This window comes from Vanellus vanellus, assembly GCF_965231255.1.
Source record: "Vanellus vanellus genome assembly, chromosome: 3".
In the NCBI taxonomy this organism is placed as follows: domain Eukaryota; kingdom Metazoa; phylum Chordata; class Aves; order Charadriiformes; family Charadriidae; genus Vanellus; species Vanellus vanellus.
In genome coordinates this window covers 93,480,596-93,492,884 of record NC_138907.1, presented here as the reverse complement: position 1 = coordinate 93,492,884, position 12,289 = coordinate 93,480,596, and the positions used below count along the sequence as shown (strand labels likewise).

The window sequence follows — 12,289 nt, the reverse complement described above, 5'->3', positions numbered from 1 at the left end:
CTGCTGAAAAAATGCAAGCAAAAGGAGCCAAATAAAATAAATAAAATTATCATTCATTTAAATTTCCACTTAGTCTTGCTTAACTGGATGGCTATGCAATGAAACGTTTTTGTTGGTATGTGTATGATCACCTAGGTAGCTGCCTTTTAAAATATACCATCTAAAAACATATTTTAAGCTTCTACCTAATCCTATTTGTGTGACAAGGCTATTAATAAGCTGGAATAAATGGCGTAGCAATTTGTGATTAAAGGCAAAAAGAAAATCAACTAGCTGGTGTTAGCAATCCTAGTGGCTTTTATTTTAAATGTGAGGTATCTAAAGGTGTGAATGAGAGTGAAAATAGATTTTTCAAATATTTTAGTTTGAAAGGGAATGGTCATCAAAACTGTACTGCAAGAAATGTCATTTTTAACACCTAGCGCTCCTGGCAGAATCATGGTGATGTTTTAAGAATAAACTTTTCCTTCCTCTCCAGGGTAATTCTTTGTAATTCAACTTTTTAATTCCAGATTCCTAGAAAGTCTAAGTTGGCCGTTCACAGAAACATCAGAGATGATGAAGGCTTTATTATCCGACATTTTGCAGGAGCAGTGTGCTATGAAACGGTAACTTTACTTACGCAAAACTATTTTTGTTGCACTTTGTAGTACTTTTATATTTTTCAGAGTGTATTGGTTAAATAACAAAATCTCCTTTCATCAGAAGAGAAAATCAAAAGTTGCTATGTCTTAGCTGTGACAGAATTGACAGGTTCTTTAACTTATTAGATTACAGACTGTTTTGGTGACATACATTTTGTGTCAGAGTTTGTTATAAATCTACAGGTAATGGTGTCAATATTAAATATATTGAATCGTGATGTACTGCAAATCTTACATCAACAGACGTTTGCATCTTGGAGAGAGGAAAGTAATATGTGATATATAAGTATTGTTCGACTTAAGAGTAACCTTGTGGAAGCGTGCTTATCCTTGTATGCAACCACTGTTTATGTTATATTAAAAATCACATTCTATGCTTTTGTTTTCCATTTCTACTGTCAATAGAATAACTCATGTGAGAATATGAAACACCTGAAACTATTACTCTCAAAATACATTGCAGATTCTAGTACTTTTTGACTACTCGTCATACAAAAACATTGAAAGACTTGAGGCTAATTTCTGAAACATAATTTTTTTCAGAAATAAGAGTTTAGGATAAACAAAAGATCCATAATGCTTTGTTGTTCTGGTCTGTAACTCCAATGCATAAGAGGGAAGCTACTTCCAAAGATGTTTCTTTGTCATTTGAAAACGCGTACTTTAAGGGCTCGTTCTTATTTACTTCAAAATACTCCAAGAATGTTAATGATTGCTGTGCAGTTTTGAAGTAGGCACATTCTGTAAGTCATTTGACAACCGAGAAAGAAAGTTGAAGTCTGTTTGTTACCTACCTGATTTTTCTGAGGTCACTCAGTGAGTCATTATCAAAATAATAAACAAAATTGGAATACATTTATTCCAAGTGCTCTGTGTTGAACTGTGTACCTCATCATGATATGTTAATAATACCTTACAGTGTCTTCAGGAACAGAGGAGCCAGGTATAAGAACATAAGCTGTGCTGTCAGAGCTAATCAGATAGGAGGTAACTTTGGTCCAGAAGCTATGCTAATATGCTTGACATAATTTATCCCCTCCCTCAGAGGGACTTACTTAGTCTGGGCCTTAAAACTTTCAGACTATAGCTACCTTTTACCTCACCTGTCACTTGTTTCTGTTTCTCACTACACTTGTGGCAGTTCTCACAATCTGATTTGTGGTGAGGACGTTCCTCTGGCTGCATTCATATCCCATTCTTGTATTTTCATAGTCCAGGGGAATTTTGGAGGCCTGTGTTTATCCTTTGATTCTCATCAGCATTAAATCCTTTTATGGTATATCTGCCAAATTTGTATATTGTTCTAATTAGCCTTGGCCTCTTCTGTTCATAAATATCAAAGTCACGATTAAAGTTGCATCAAAAGCTATAAGAATTTTGTTAGTGTGAAATTGGATACTAGTGTCTTTCTGAATTTCCGTGTAATGTATTGTTCTTCTAAAAGTTAGTGAGCCAATTTAAATAAACCAGAGAGGTAGGTTTTGTAGGAAGGGGCAATATCTTTTATTAAATCAAATGTTCTTAAATAGTCATACTACTACTAAAATAACCATTTTTTAATTTCGTTTTCCAAACTGTGTAGATGCACCAATTAAAGTGTGCATAGTAATTTCCATTTTACAGCAGATCTTAAGTGATATTGCAAGCAGTGAAGAATTAAGCTTCTCAGAACTCCTGAGTGATGATGTGCTGAGTGCTGGAAGTGGAAACAAGGAGGATATTCATTGACAAAAACACAACTGATCTCTTAAAAGGCACTAAAACTTACCTTGGGTTTCATGATTCCTACGTCTTTCAAATTCAAGAATATCTCTTTTCTCTGTCATTAGTGTTGTGTGTGCAGTTGAAAAATTGTTTGAAATAATGTTTGAATATTTACACCACATATTCTTGCTGATTTTTGAATTAAGTATATAACATTGTTTTCTTTAATTTTCTTTAAGACTTAAGTAGCTGGGGCAGTGAGACAAATGTACTATTATTTTTTGGGTTGTCTTTTCAGATGCAATTTGTGGAAAAAAACAATGATGCTTTGCACATGTCCCTCGAATCTCTTATATGTGAATCCAAGGACAAGTTTGTCCGACAGCTATTTGAATCTAACACTAACAACAACAAGGATCCCAAACAAAAAGCTGGGAAACTTAGTTTCATCAGTGTGGGAAACAAATTCAAGGTAACGTAATATAGCAAAGAATCTTATAATCTTGTAATTTATGCCACTTTTAAGTTACCTGAAATAAGTATAACCTAAGGTTGGGAGAAGTAGTAGTGACTTAAGATTCATACAAAGAAAATTTTGTGAAATAGACCTTTTTTCTATTGATTTATAAGAAACCAGTATATTCAAGCTATGTGCTCTGTGTTTCTGTCAAAAAGATGTTTCAGATGTTTCCTTACAGAGTTTATACAGTAATTTTTAAGTCAGAATTTTGCAAAGCCATAAAAGTCCTTATTCAAAAGGTTTAAAGTCTTGAGATCCAAGTTTTGATTCTGTGGACTTTAAGAGGTTCTAAATGTGACAAAAGGTGTTCTTCTGTCATATCTTAATTGTGCATTCTAGAAGATGTATCAATTGGCTACAGTTTGCCATTCTCAAAATTCAATACCTAACCACTGTTTTTCCTTTTCTAAAATACAGTCATGGCTTTCACAGAAAGATTTTCATTGTACTGAATGTTTCCTTTCTCAATACCTGAATCTGATGCTTCTCCTCATTTTCTCCTTTCTTCTGCTTGTTGTAAAGCTGACCTTCAAACCTTGTCTTCTCCAAATGTTTTCTGCATCCTTTTCTCATTCAGCAGTTTTATTTTAGCTGGACTATTCCAGCTCAGGATGGCTAGAAAGAGAACTATAGGGGAATTAAGAGATGAAAAGCAGGCACAACCATGGGCTGCAGGTAAATTTTTCAGTCTTGTGGATTTACTGTTGGTAGAGCTGCTGCAATTTCAGCAAGAGCTCTTCTCAAGACAACTGGGCCAGATCCAATGAAGGATTTATATGCCTTGAAGTCAAGTGCCGCAACGTTTTTGGTATGCTACCTTACCTAGGACACCTAAAACCGTACATCATGTTCCTAGCTAGACTCCTTATGCAGTCCCTGGGGAAAGCAGGTATCTTAACCCAAAAACCTTCTTGTAGAGTTGGGCACTGCCAATAGCAGAAGAGCGTTTCTGCATTTCTGCTCCATGTCAAGGTTAAGTGCTGAATTAGGACTGCAAGATAAATTCCTACTTGCATAATCATATCTTGTGGCTAGTGTTTAGAACTGTTCTCTAAAATGCTGGGGCTGAAGAACAGGAAGGATATGGTAGCAGCACTTGCTTTTTGTATAGCAGCAGTATTCTGCTTCAGGTTGTCAGGACACAGGTCTATACTGTATTCAGTGTTTTATGTCTACTGTATTTCCTGTAGCGCCAAGTTACTGGTCAGTCTGACATAGGGATTTCTCCTTATACACTTCTGGAGATGGGTTGTTGTGTAGCTAGCAATTAAATTTTAATGGGGCCAGGAAGAGTAAGAGACAGACCCTGACTTGTAAGATAGTACTTTTGGTATTTAACTGGGATTTGAGCAGCCTGCTCTCTTGAGTTTTGCTCTGACGATGATTTCCTCCTCATTATGTAGTGGTTGTAGAATTAAACTATAGCAATTGGTTTAATATAAAATGCATGATCAGAAGGCAGACTGAAAAATGGAGTTATATACAGATAAACCATCTCCTGAGCAAGCCCTGCAACCGTGAGTCTGTTTTAAGTGAAGCTAGGATCCTTTTTTTTTTTTTTATAACTGTGTTTTCAAAATAAAACCAACTGTGGGGTCTTTGAGATAATCTACACTTTCTTCCACCTGGGTTCTGAATTCCTCTTGGATTTGGCATCCCATGTCCAATAGATGCGGACATGTAAATGACACCATTGTCCAAGGAGGGCTGAAGTAAAAAGGGAGACATTTTTTATGTTAAGCAGCAATTAAGTGGGAAACTTCTTGGATTGCCTTTTGGACTTCAATGTTCACCTCTTCGCCTAGAACCTGACTAAAGTCCTCTTTGGATCTGGCCCATCAATCTGTAATTCTTTCAATGTTTTCAAGTTTCATGGCATTTTGAATGTATGTGTTACTTCCAGTAATTCATTTAGTGTTACCTTCCCAGACACAACATATGCTGCTGATGAACACTAATAGCCTTGAAAATTTCACTTCAACTGACATCAAAATAAGTTCTATTATCTTAGTAGAAATTTCATTCTTAGTGTGTCAGTATGTAAGTCAGTCTCGAATTCTTCTAATTCCATCAATTATTAGATGATGTTGCAGGGACTTCTCTGTATGAAATTCTTCACACATCCCTTCCTTATAAGTAATTAAAATTAATTCACATAAACCAGTTGAGGAAGTAATGATTAATTAGTTCATCAGATATACTCAAGAATCTTTGGGATAATTTTACCTTAATGCCATAATAATGGATTAAATTGTCATAATTCAAAGAGCAGTAGGTTTAGCAATGTTTTATTCATATGATCATTTAATTAGTGAAATTTACCTGAGAATGGCTCTGGCTTATTTCTTCTCAAATCACAGAGCATAAGGAAGGGGTATTTTTCCTCTAGCAGAAACGTATTTTGTTGATGGAAATTAGTCTGTCTCCTCCAAAATTAAGCGTTTCTGACTTAAGAAAACATAAAGATTATATTCAAGTAGAAATAAAGAGTGTGTGTAAGTGAGAACTGAGCCGGAGGTTATTAGTGTTTGTCATGCCTCTTGTGACACTCCTTCTTTCTTTCTTTCTAACCATATCCACGATAAGTTAAAAAAAGCTCAGGCCAGTTTTATCTACTGGAAGGATGACTGGCAGCTGTAGGTGATGCATATTGCCCATACAAATTTGGTTTCTTGGATTCAAGGTAATTGAAAGATCTGGTTTAAAAAAAAAAATAGTCAAAAGTCAGGTCGTTTCAATTTTGATTGGTAATACAGAATTTTGTCTTACTTCAGTCTATATACTTTGTGCTTGCTAGTAAACTAGAATGGCTGGCACAGCAGTAATCTATGTGATAAAACAGACACATCTGTGAAGTATAACTGTTTCCTGATGTGGTTCTGGAGTATTTTAAGTCCCTAGCAATTACGTTCAATAGCAACTGTAACTTATTTTCCCCGATAGCCTTAAGTCTCTGGTGATCCTGTAGGCTTGCCCCCAAATAATCATAGGACTGTGATCTTTTCTCATCACGGTATGTTTAAATCCAACCTCAGTAAATGTGACTTTAAAATTATAGTCTGTCATCAACAGAGAATTAAAAATGTGGAAGTTTGGAATTAAAAATAGATTATGCAAATTAATTCACCGAACTGTTGATTTAGCTTCAAAAAAAAAACCAAGAAAACCCTGAGCATATGTTTTCTGTGTTAATTATTTAATATACAAATATATACTTGTTCGAGATTAAATTTGGGCTTTCACAAATTTTCAGTGTATTCTTTTTTTTATTATTGCTGATCAGTCTGTTTTCTTCATAACTTTATTACATAGCCATTATTTCCTTTATTTTCCCAAATGGGCTTGCACTTTTTTTTTTGATAACTGTATTGTGGTAAGTAACTAGTCCATTCAGTATTGTTGTACAATTAAATGCAAGCAATTTCCTCAGGACCATTCATGCACACTTGCATGATTTTGTCTGTTAAAATTTGTGAACGTTTGATTTATCAATTCTGTTTGATTTACTAACAATGAACATGCATGCAGTAATGCTATACCGCTATTCCGAGTGTATATTTCTGTAGTTGTCATGGTAAGACTCTTGAAATACCTGTTTTCTTTCACAGACTCAGTTAAATTTGCTTCTTGAGAAGCTTCACAGTACTGTAAGTATATATAAAGATGGAGGTTCCTAATTTTCTGACATACGTCCTAATCGATTACCTCAATATGGCTTACAATAAATGTAATTGCTTTAATTATGTGGCACTTCTGAAATGTCTTGCTATACAGGTGAAGATTATTGAGTTACTTTAAAAAAAAACCACTACCTTTAAAAAAAAATGTTGTAGAATGACAGTTACACAGTTTGAGTAAACAATATGAAATCTGTCTAGGCTGCAACCTACTTTTTTGTCACTTTTACTTCTTTCCATTCACTGGTTATCATTGACTAATTTGCAGAAGATTAGAGATGTTATTTACAAGTAAGGCAGATAATTTCTTATTAATTTCTGTTTGTAGAGTCCATAAAGCTGTTAAAATGTTTCACTTTTGTGATAGGTTCTTTCACCATCTGTGCATTTACAGCTTAATTCCCCTAATGAGTATTTGCTAATTTAGTTGATGTAATGTGATAGTTGTGGAATTCTCCATGTAGTTCAACATACAGTCTTTTTTCCCAGAACTTGTATTTGTAGGAACACATTCTTGTTTCTCTTGACCACATGGCCTAGGTCTAACCAATGCTAGATATGAGGTTATGCTCTGTCAAAAAAAGCAAAAGGGGGAAAAACATGGGAAACAAATGGGACAAGTGCTGCAGTGTAGCCAACATTAAGATTTTATGAGGCCGGTCTGAAAGAAAGATGATCTCTTTTCACACAGAACACTCTGGAACTGAGACCCAGTCCAGGGAAAAAGTATGTGGCCAGACTTGCTGTACTCTGAGTTTAGCTAACCCATAACTGAGGATGTATTGTTAATATAGAGCTCCCTTGGCAGGTGCTCTCTCACTCTCAGCTGAGAGATGGCAAAAGAGAAAAGACATTGCAAACCGGGAGTAATATTATGTTCTCTCAGTCCCAATTTTGTTTTAGTATATAAGGTAAGTTATCGTTAGCAGCCACCTGTTATAGGAAAATCTGAATAACTAGGTGGTGTTTTGCAAAAATGTCATTCTTGATGAATGTGAAATCATCAGAGAAAGCAGTGGTCAAAACTGTAGAGAGCACACATGGTGATAAGAGCAGACTGGTACAACATGGGGGAAGGGAGAGTGAAGCCACGAGCCAGAAGAAAATGGAAAAAGTAAAAGTTAGAAGAAAGGAACGTCAAGTGCATCTGATGTGATTCCAATGTCAGGAGGCTCTTAGAATGTTCACTGATGTGAAAGCTGGAGGACTGATGCATTTAGGTGATGTGACTGTAGAAGATAATGAGAGTAGTAGAATCTAGACTGCTAAATTGTAATCAGATTGTACTAATGTTAAGAAGAACAACGTCTGAGTGAAAACTCAGAAGTTGAAGATCCAATTAATAGCTTGAGCATTGAGATCTGTTACATCAAGGCCAAGGCTAGAGTGAAAACCTGATATATGAGAGAAAAAGAATGTCAGCATTTCTCTTTTAGAAAGCTATTATTTTGTATCTTTTTTTTTTTTTTCCACCCATGATTCTTAAATGATTAACTGTTATTTCAGGAGGTTTAAAAATGTGTAGGTTCTGCTAACTTCTTGTTTTGGTAATAGGGATCTAGCTTTATTCGCTGTATCAAACCTAATTTGAAGATGACAAATCACCATTTTGAAGGAGGACAGATCCTCTCTCAGCTTCAATGTTCAGGTAATGTATGCCTCTGATACTTTTCCCTCTGTTTATTACTTTGGGCAGTATAGATTGACCTCAGTTTGAAATATGTGAGATGGAAGCAATATTTCCTTGCTTGAACTGTTGCTTTTTAGAAGGTAGCTTATTTATGCCTTATGGCAGTTATTTAGATTCTTAGTAACTTAGGTCTCATTTTAGTTAATAGAACCCTAGAAATAATTCATCTGAACAGCCATAAGGTCTCTTCTTTGCCAGAAGAGTTGATACAATTTCCATCAACTTTTTTTCCATTGATTATAATGAGAGTTCAAACACTAGCTGCATATGTAAGAACCTGTGTAGCCTTGTATTGGTACATAAATTTAGATTTCCTGACCTGGACCTGAATTCCATCTGTGCGTTGTCTACAGTGTTAATATGGCAGCAGTTCAGTCCAGAACAACATAATTTCTTTTATATTACTGTGGCAGTTGAAGTGTTAGAAATTCCTGTGTACGTTTAGAGGAAGTCAGTGTTAGCTGAGATATCACATCTGTTTTCTTTAAATTTATAGATGGTATGGTAGAGTTGAATTTCTTGGTTTACTTTTTCAAAATTTCATTATACCACTGTTAATTTGATTTGGAGCTGAACTTCCAACAAGGGCACTTCAACATATTTCCTGTTGCTTTATATACTACAGATTGCAGTGCTGCATTTTCATTATTCTTGAAATGCTAGGTGCTTTCCAATTTTACAGCTTTATTGTAAAGAATGAATATTAGTGTTTCGCTCATGCCCTACTGAACAGTAGAAGGAACTGCTTGCTTGGGAATTAGAATGCTAGTATTGTTGTTCTTCACAGGGTGTTTGTTCATCAAAGTACTTCAATATTTATATTTTCATTTTTCTGTATTTATGTACTTTCAGCAGCTTGTGCTTAATTTTTTCTCTATTTGTAGTCAAGATACTTCAAGGTTCTGCAGCTGATATTTTGATGAGTCCACCTATTTAACATGTTGTGTTATCATCACAAAAGCTTAACTTTTCAGCACTTAGAATTTCTATTAACATCGTTAGCAGTAGGTCTCTTCAGATTAAGTGCATTTGGCATGTCAGAGAAGAAAAAATAACAAATCAATATCCCCCCAACAATAGCAATGCTTTACAGTAGTCTTACAGGCTCACTTTTCTGTATGTGTTTACTTTAGCAACAGTAAATGAAGCGTAATCTAGTAAAATGGAGTTACAATATGTAAAGTTAAAACAGCAAGATATAATGCCATAAAATCTTTTTTGAAAAAGAAAGAGTTAGTGTAAACAAATCAAATTTCCATTGAAAGTAAATATGCAAAAAATTCCATTTAAAGACAGGAACCACAAGTTAAGGGCTAACTGAAAAACGAATATGCAAAATCTGTCAATAGGGTTATGTAAAGTAGTGGCAAAAACTGGCATGGCCTCTGCTGCTTGAACCTTTTACTGACTTTGTGTCTGTGCTTTACTAATGTCCTAGTTGCAGCCAAACATTAAAATGGGACGTTAAAATTGCATTTTAGCAGCTTATACCTCGTATTGCAAGTACACTGAATGTTCTAGCACTGCATATGTATTTGACACTGCATCTGTACCACACCTCACAGATATCATTGACATGATGAAAAGAAGGGCCTGGCTGGGCATTGTTAGCTTTTTTGGTTATTTTTTTTTTTAGAAATGAAAATGTCAAGTTTTCTAAAAAGAAAAAAATATTTAGAAGAAATACTAGAAAAAAAATCTCAGCATGATTGGCTGTTACTTCTCAAATAAGGAGAAAATCGTATGTATTTATTTCGTGTTCAGTAGTAACTCTTTGTGAATGATTACATGATCAAGAAATATTAGAGGCTGCATCAAGTCCCAGCTGAACTTTGTTGTTTGGTCTGAACAACATCTTTGAGGCTTATGTCATAAACTACTGGTTATCAAAAAAATCACTGCTTCCTTTTCATTTTACTGATACCGAATTTTGTGTATGTGTTTATGAATCTAGGAATGGTGTCTGTTCTGGATTTGATGCAGGGTGGTTTCCCTTCACGAGCTTCATTTCATGAACTATATAATATGTACAAGAAATACTTGCCTGAAAAATTGGCTCGGCTGGATCCTAGGCTTTTTTGCAAGGTAAAAAAGAAATTAATTTTTCTTCTCTATCATCAGATACAGGACAGAAAATGTATTGTGGGTTTTCTTTAGTGTGTTTTTGAACTTTTTGTTTGTTTGTTTGTTTGTTTTTTGAAGGAGGCAGAATATAACCCTAACTGTTTTCTGTTTTTCAGGCACTATTTAAGGCCTTGGGACTGAATGAAAATGATTACAAATTTGGGTTAACCAAGGTGTTTTTTAGACCAGGCAAGGTAATGTTTCTCTTGGAGTTCATGAATGTGAATCTAGGAATAATTTTGGTTGGAAGGGTGCTCTGAAGGTGGCATTGCTCAACGCATTGCTAAAAATGCGGCCAACTTAAATGAGGTTACCCATTTTTTCTTTGTAAATACTGTCCATTTTTCATTAAAAAAACCCCAAACTGATAGACTCCTGTTGACTATTAAAAAGAGCAAGTCAGGACAAAGGCAAAATATTTTCTAGTAAAATCTATTTATAGCTGAAATCCTTCTGTGATTCTGAGTATTGCTGCTGCTATGCAGAGTAAAGAGGGGAAGTAGGGAGCCATTGTGACTAGAAAGGAAAATTATAACAGAAGAATGTTCTTACTGTCATAATTACTGAAGAATAGAAGTACAGGATTTTCAGAAAAGGTTGTCTTTAGTTGGTCTCTTACACAAAGGTTAAAAACGGCCAGAGTAAGTGTTCAGGATGTAGAGAAACAATTAATTTAAAAAAATGTTGGCAATAAATACTTTTAGTGATTAATAAGTGCTTGGATTATTCAAAAAGCTGTTACACGGCAGTTAAACAGAAGAACAAACAAAACCCCCCAGTAGACGTTTTTATCATTAAAGAATAAAGGGATGCCAGACATACCTGCTCACTTGAATTAATTGAAAGCTGATATAATGACATGGTTTACATTAAAAATATTTTACCTTTTTAACTCAAATGTCCTCTTAAATAATAACGTCTAACCTTCTCTGTTCTCCTAATTTGTAAACCATGTATTTATTTATTTATTTAGTTTGCCGAGTTTGATCAGATAATGAAGTCTGATCCGGATCACTTAGCAGAGCTAGTTAAACGAGTGAATCGCTGGCTTATCTGCAGTCGTTGGAAGAAAGTTCAGTGGTGTTCCCTCTCAGTGATTAAATGTATGTATTCTATGTTTTATTAAATCAAAATGTTTGTTAACAATATAGAAAAGCAATTATTATCACCTTGAAATGTGGCTAAAGACATGTATAGCAGATAGTTACATACTAAAGTCTGAGCAATTGCTTTAAAGGTTGGTGAGATTATTTTTTTTATGCTTTATGTTAGGTACATATAGGGGGGCTTAGAGCAGAGGTTTTTAGTGGTGGGCTGTACGTTCCACTTTTAATCTCCTGTGTCCAGTCTGCTTGGGTGCTTACTGAAGCCTGGATACACACTTGCACAGAAATAACTAGCTATCACAGGTCTTGTGGGGGAGAGACTAAATACATCAGCAGGAAAGAACAGTAGTTCAGCTCTCAGCTGACAACATGGAATCATTTAGTTCTGGGAAGTGTCTGCACAGAGGTTGTCATCTCCAGACAGAAACTGCCTGTTTGAAAGCACTGACGTGAATTACGGGGCCAGTATCTCCACTCCAGGATTTACTGCTGATCAGGAAATAAGTGCCTGTTACTATTGATCCCCAGTTAGTAAGTGCTTGGCCTGTCCAGTTTACTGCGCAGAGTAGGAATTGAGGCACTGTGGAATAGAAGTTGGTGCTTGTGGGGTGTTTCCCATCTCCCAGACATCTTTACTGAAAGGTCTGATGCAGGATGTCAGTGATCTATAATAACAAGGAGGGTAGAAAATATACATTAAGATGGGGAATAAAAGTATGAAGGCCTCATGCCTTATGGCTGTGCATTTGGGCCAGCACAGTTGTGACATCTACATCTGTCACTGATTGGATACTATTTGTTGCTGTTTGTACTAAGGCAAAGAG

The 12,289-nt window shown here is 35.3% G+C and overlaps 1 protein-coding gene across 7 annotated transcripts in view; it reads left to right on the top strand.

The window, feature by feature from the left end:
• MYO6 (myosin VI) overlaps window positions 1-12,289 on the top strand; it is a gene marked incomplete at both ends in the record, with an annotated part of 82,974 nt that overhangs the window by 49,183 nt on the left and 21,502 nt on the right. For all 7 annotated transcript variants that reach the window (XM_082481070.1, XM_082481067.1, XM_082481069.1 and 4 more), the window contains 7 exons: window positions 513-608; window positions 2,647-2,820; window positions 6,477-6,515; window positions 8,100-8,193; window positions 10,190-10,320; window positions 10,476-10,553; window positions 11,333-11,462. In XM_082481070.1, coding sequence (XP_082337196.1) covers window positions 513-608; window positions 2,647-2,820; window positions 6,477-6,515; window positions 8,100-8,193; window positions 10,190-10,320; window positions 10,476-10,553; window positions 11,333-11,462 — 742 coding nt within the window. The remainder of the gene's footprint in view (window positions 1-512; window positions 609-2,646; window positions 2,821-6,476; window positions 6,516-8,099; window positions 8,194-10,189; window positions 10,321-10,475; window positions 10,554-11,332; window positions 11,463-12,289) is intronic.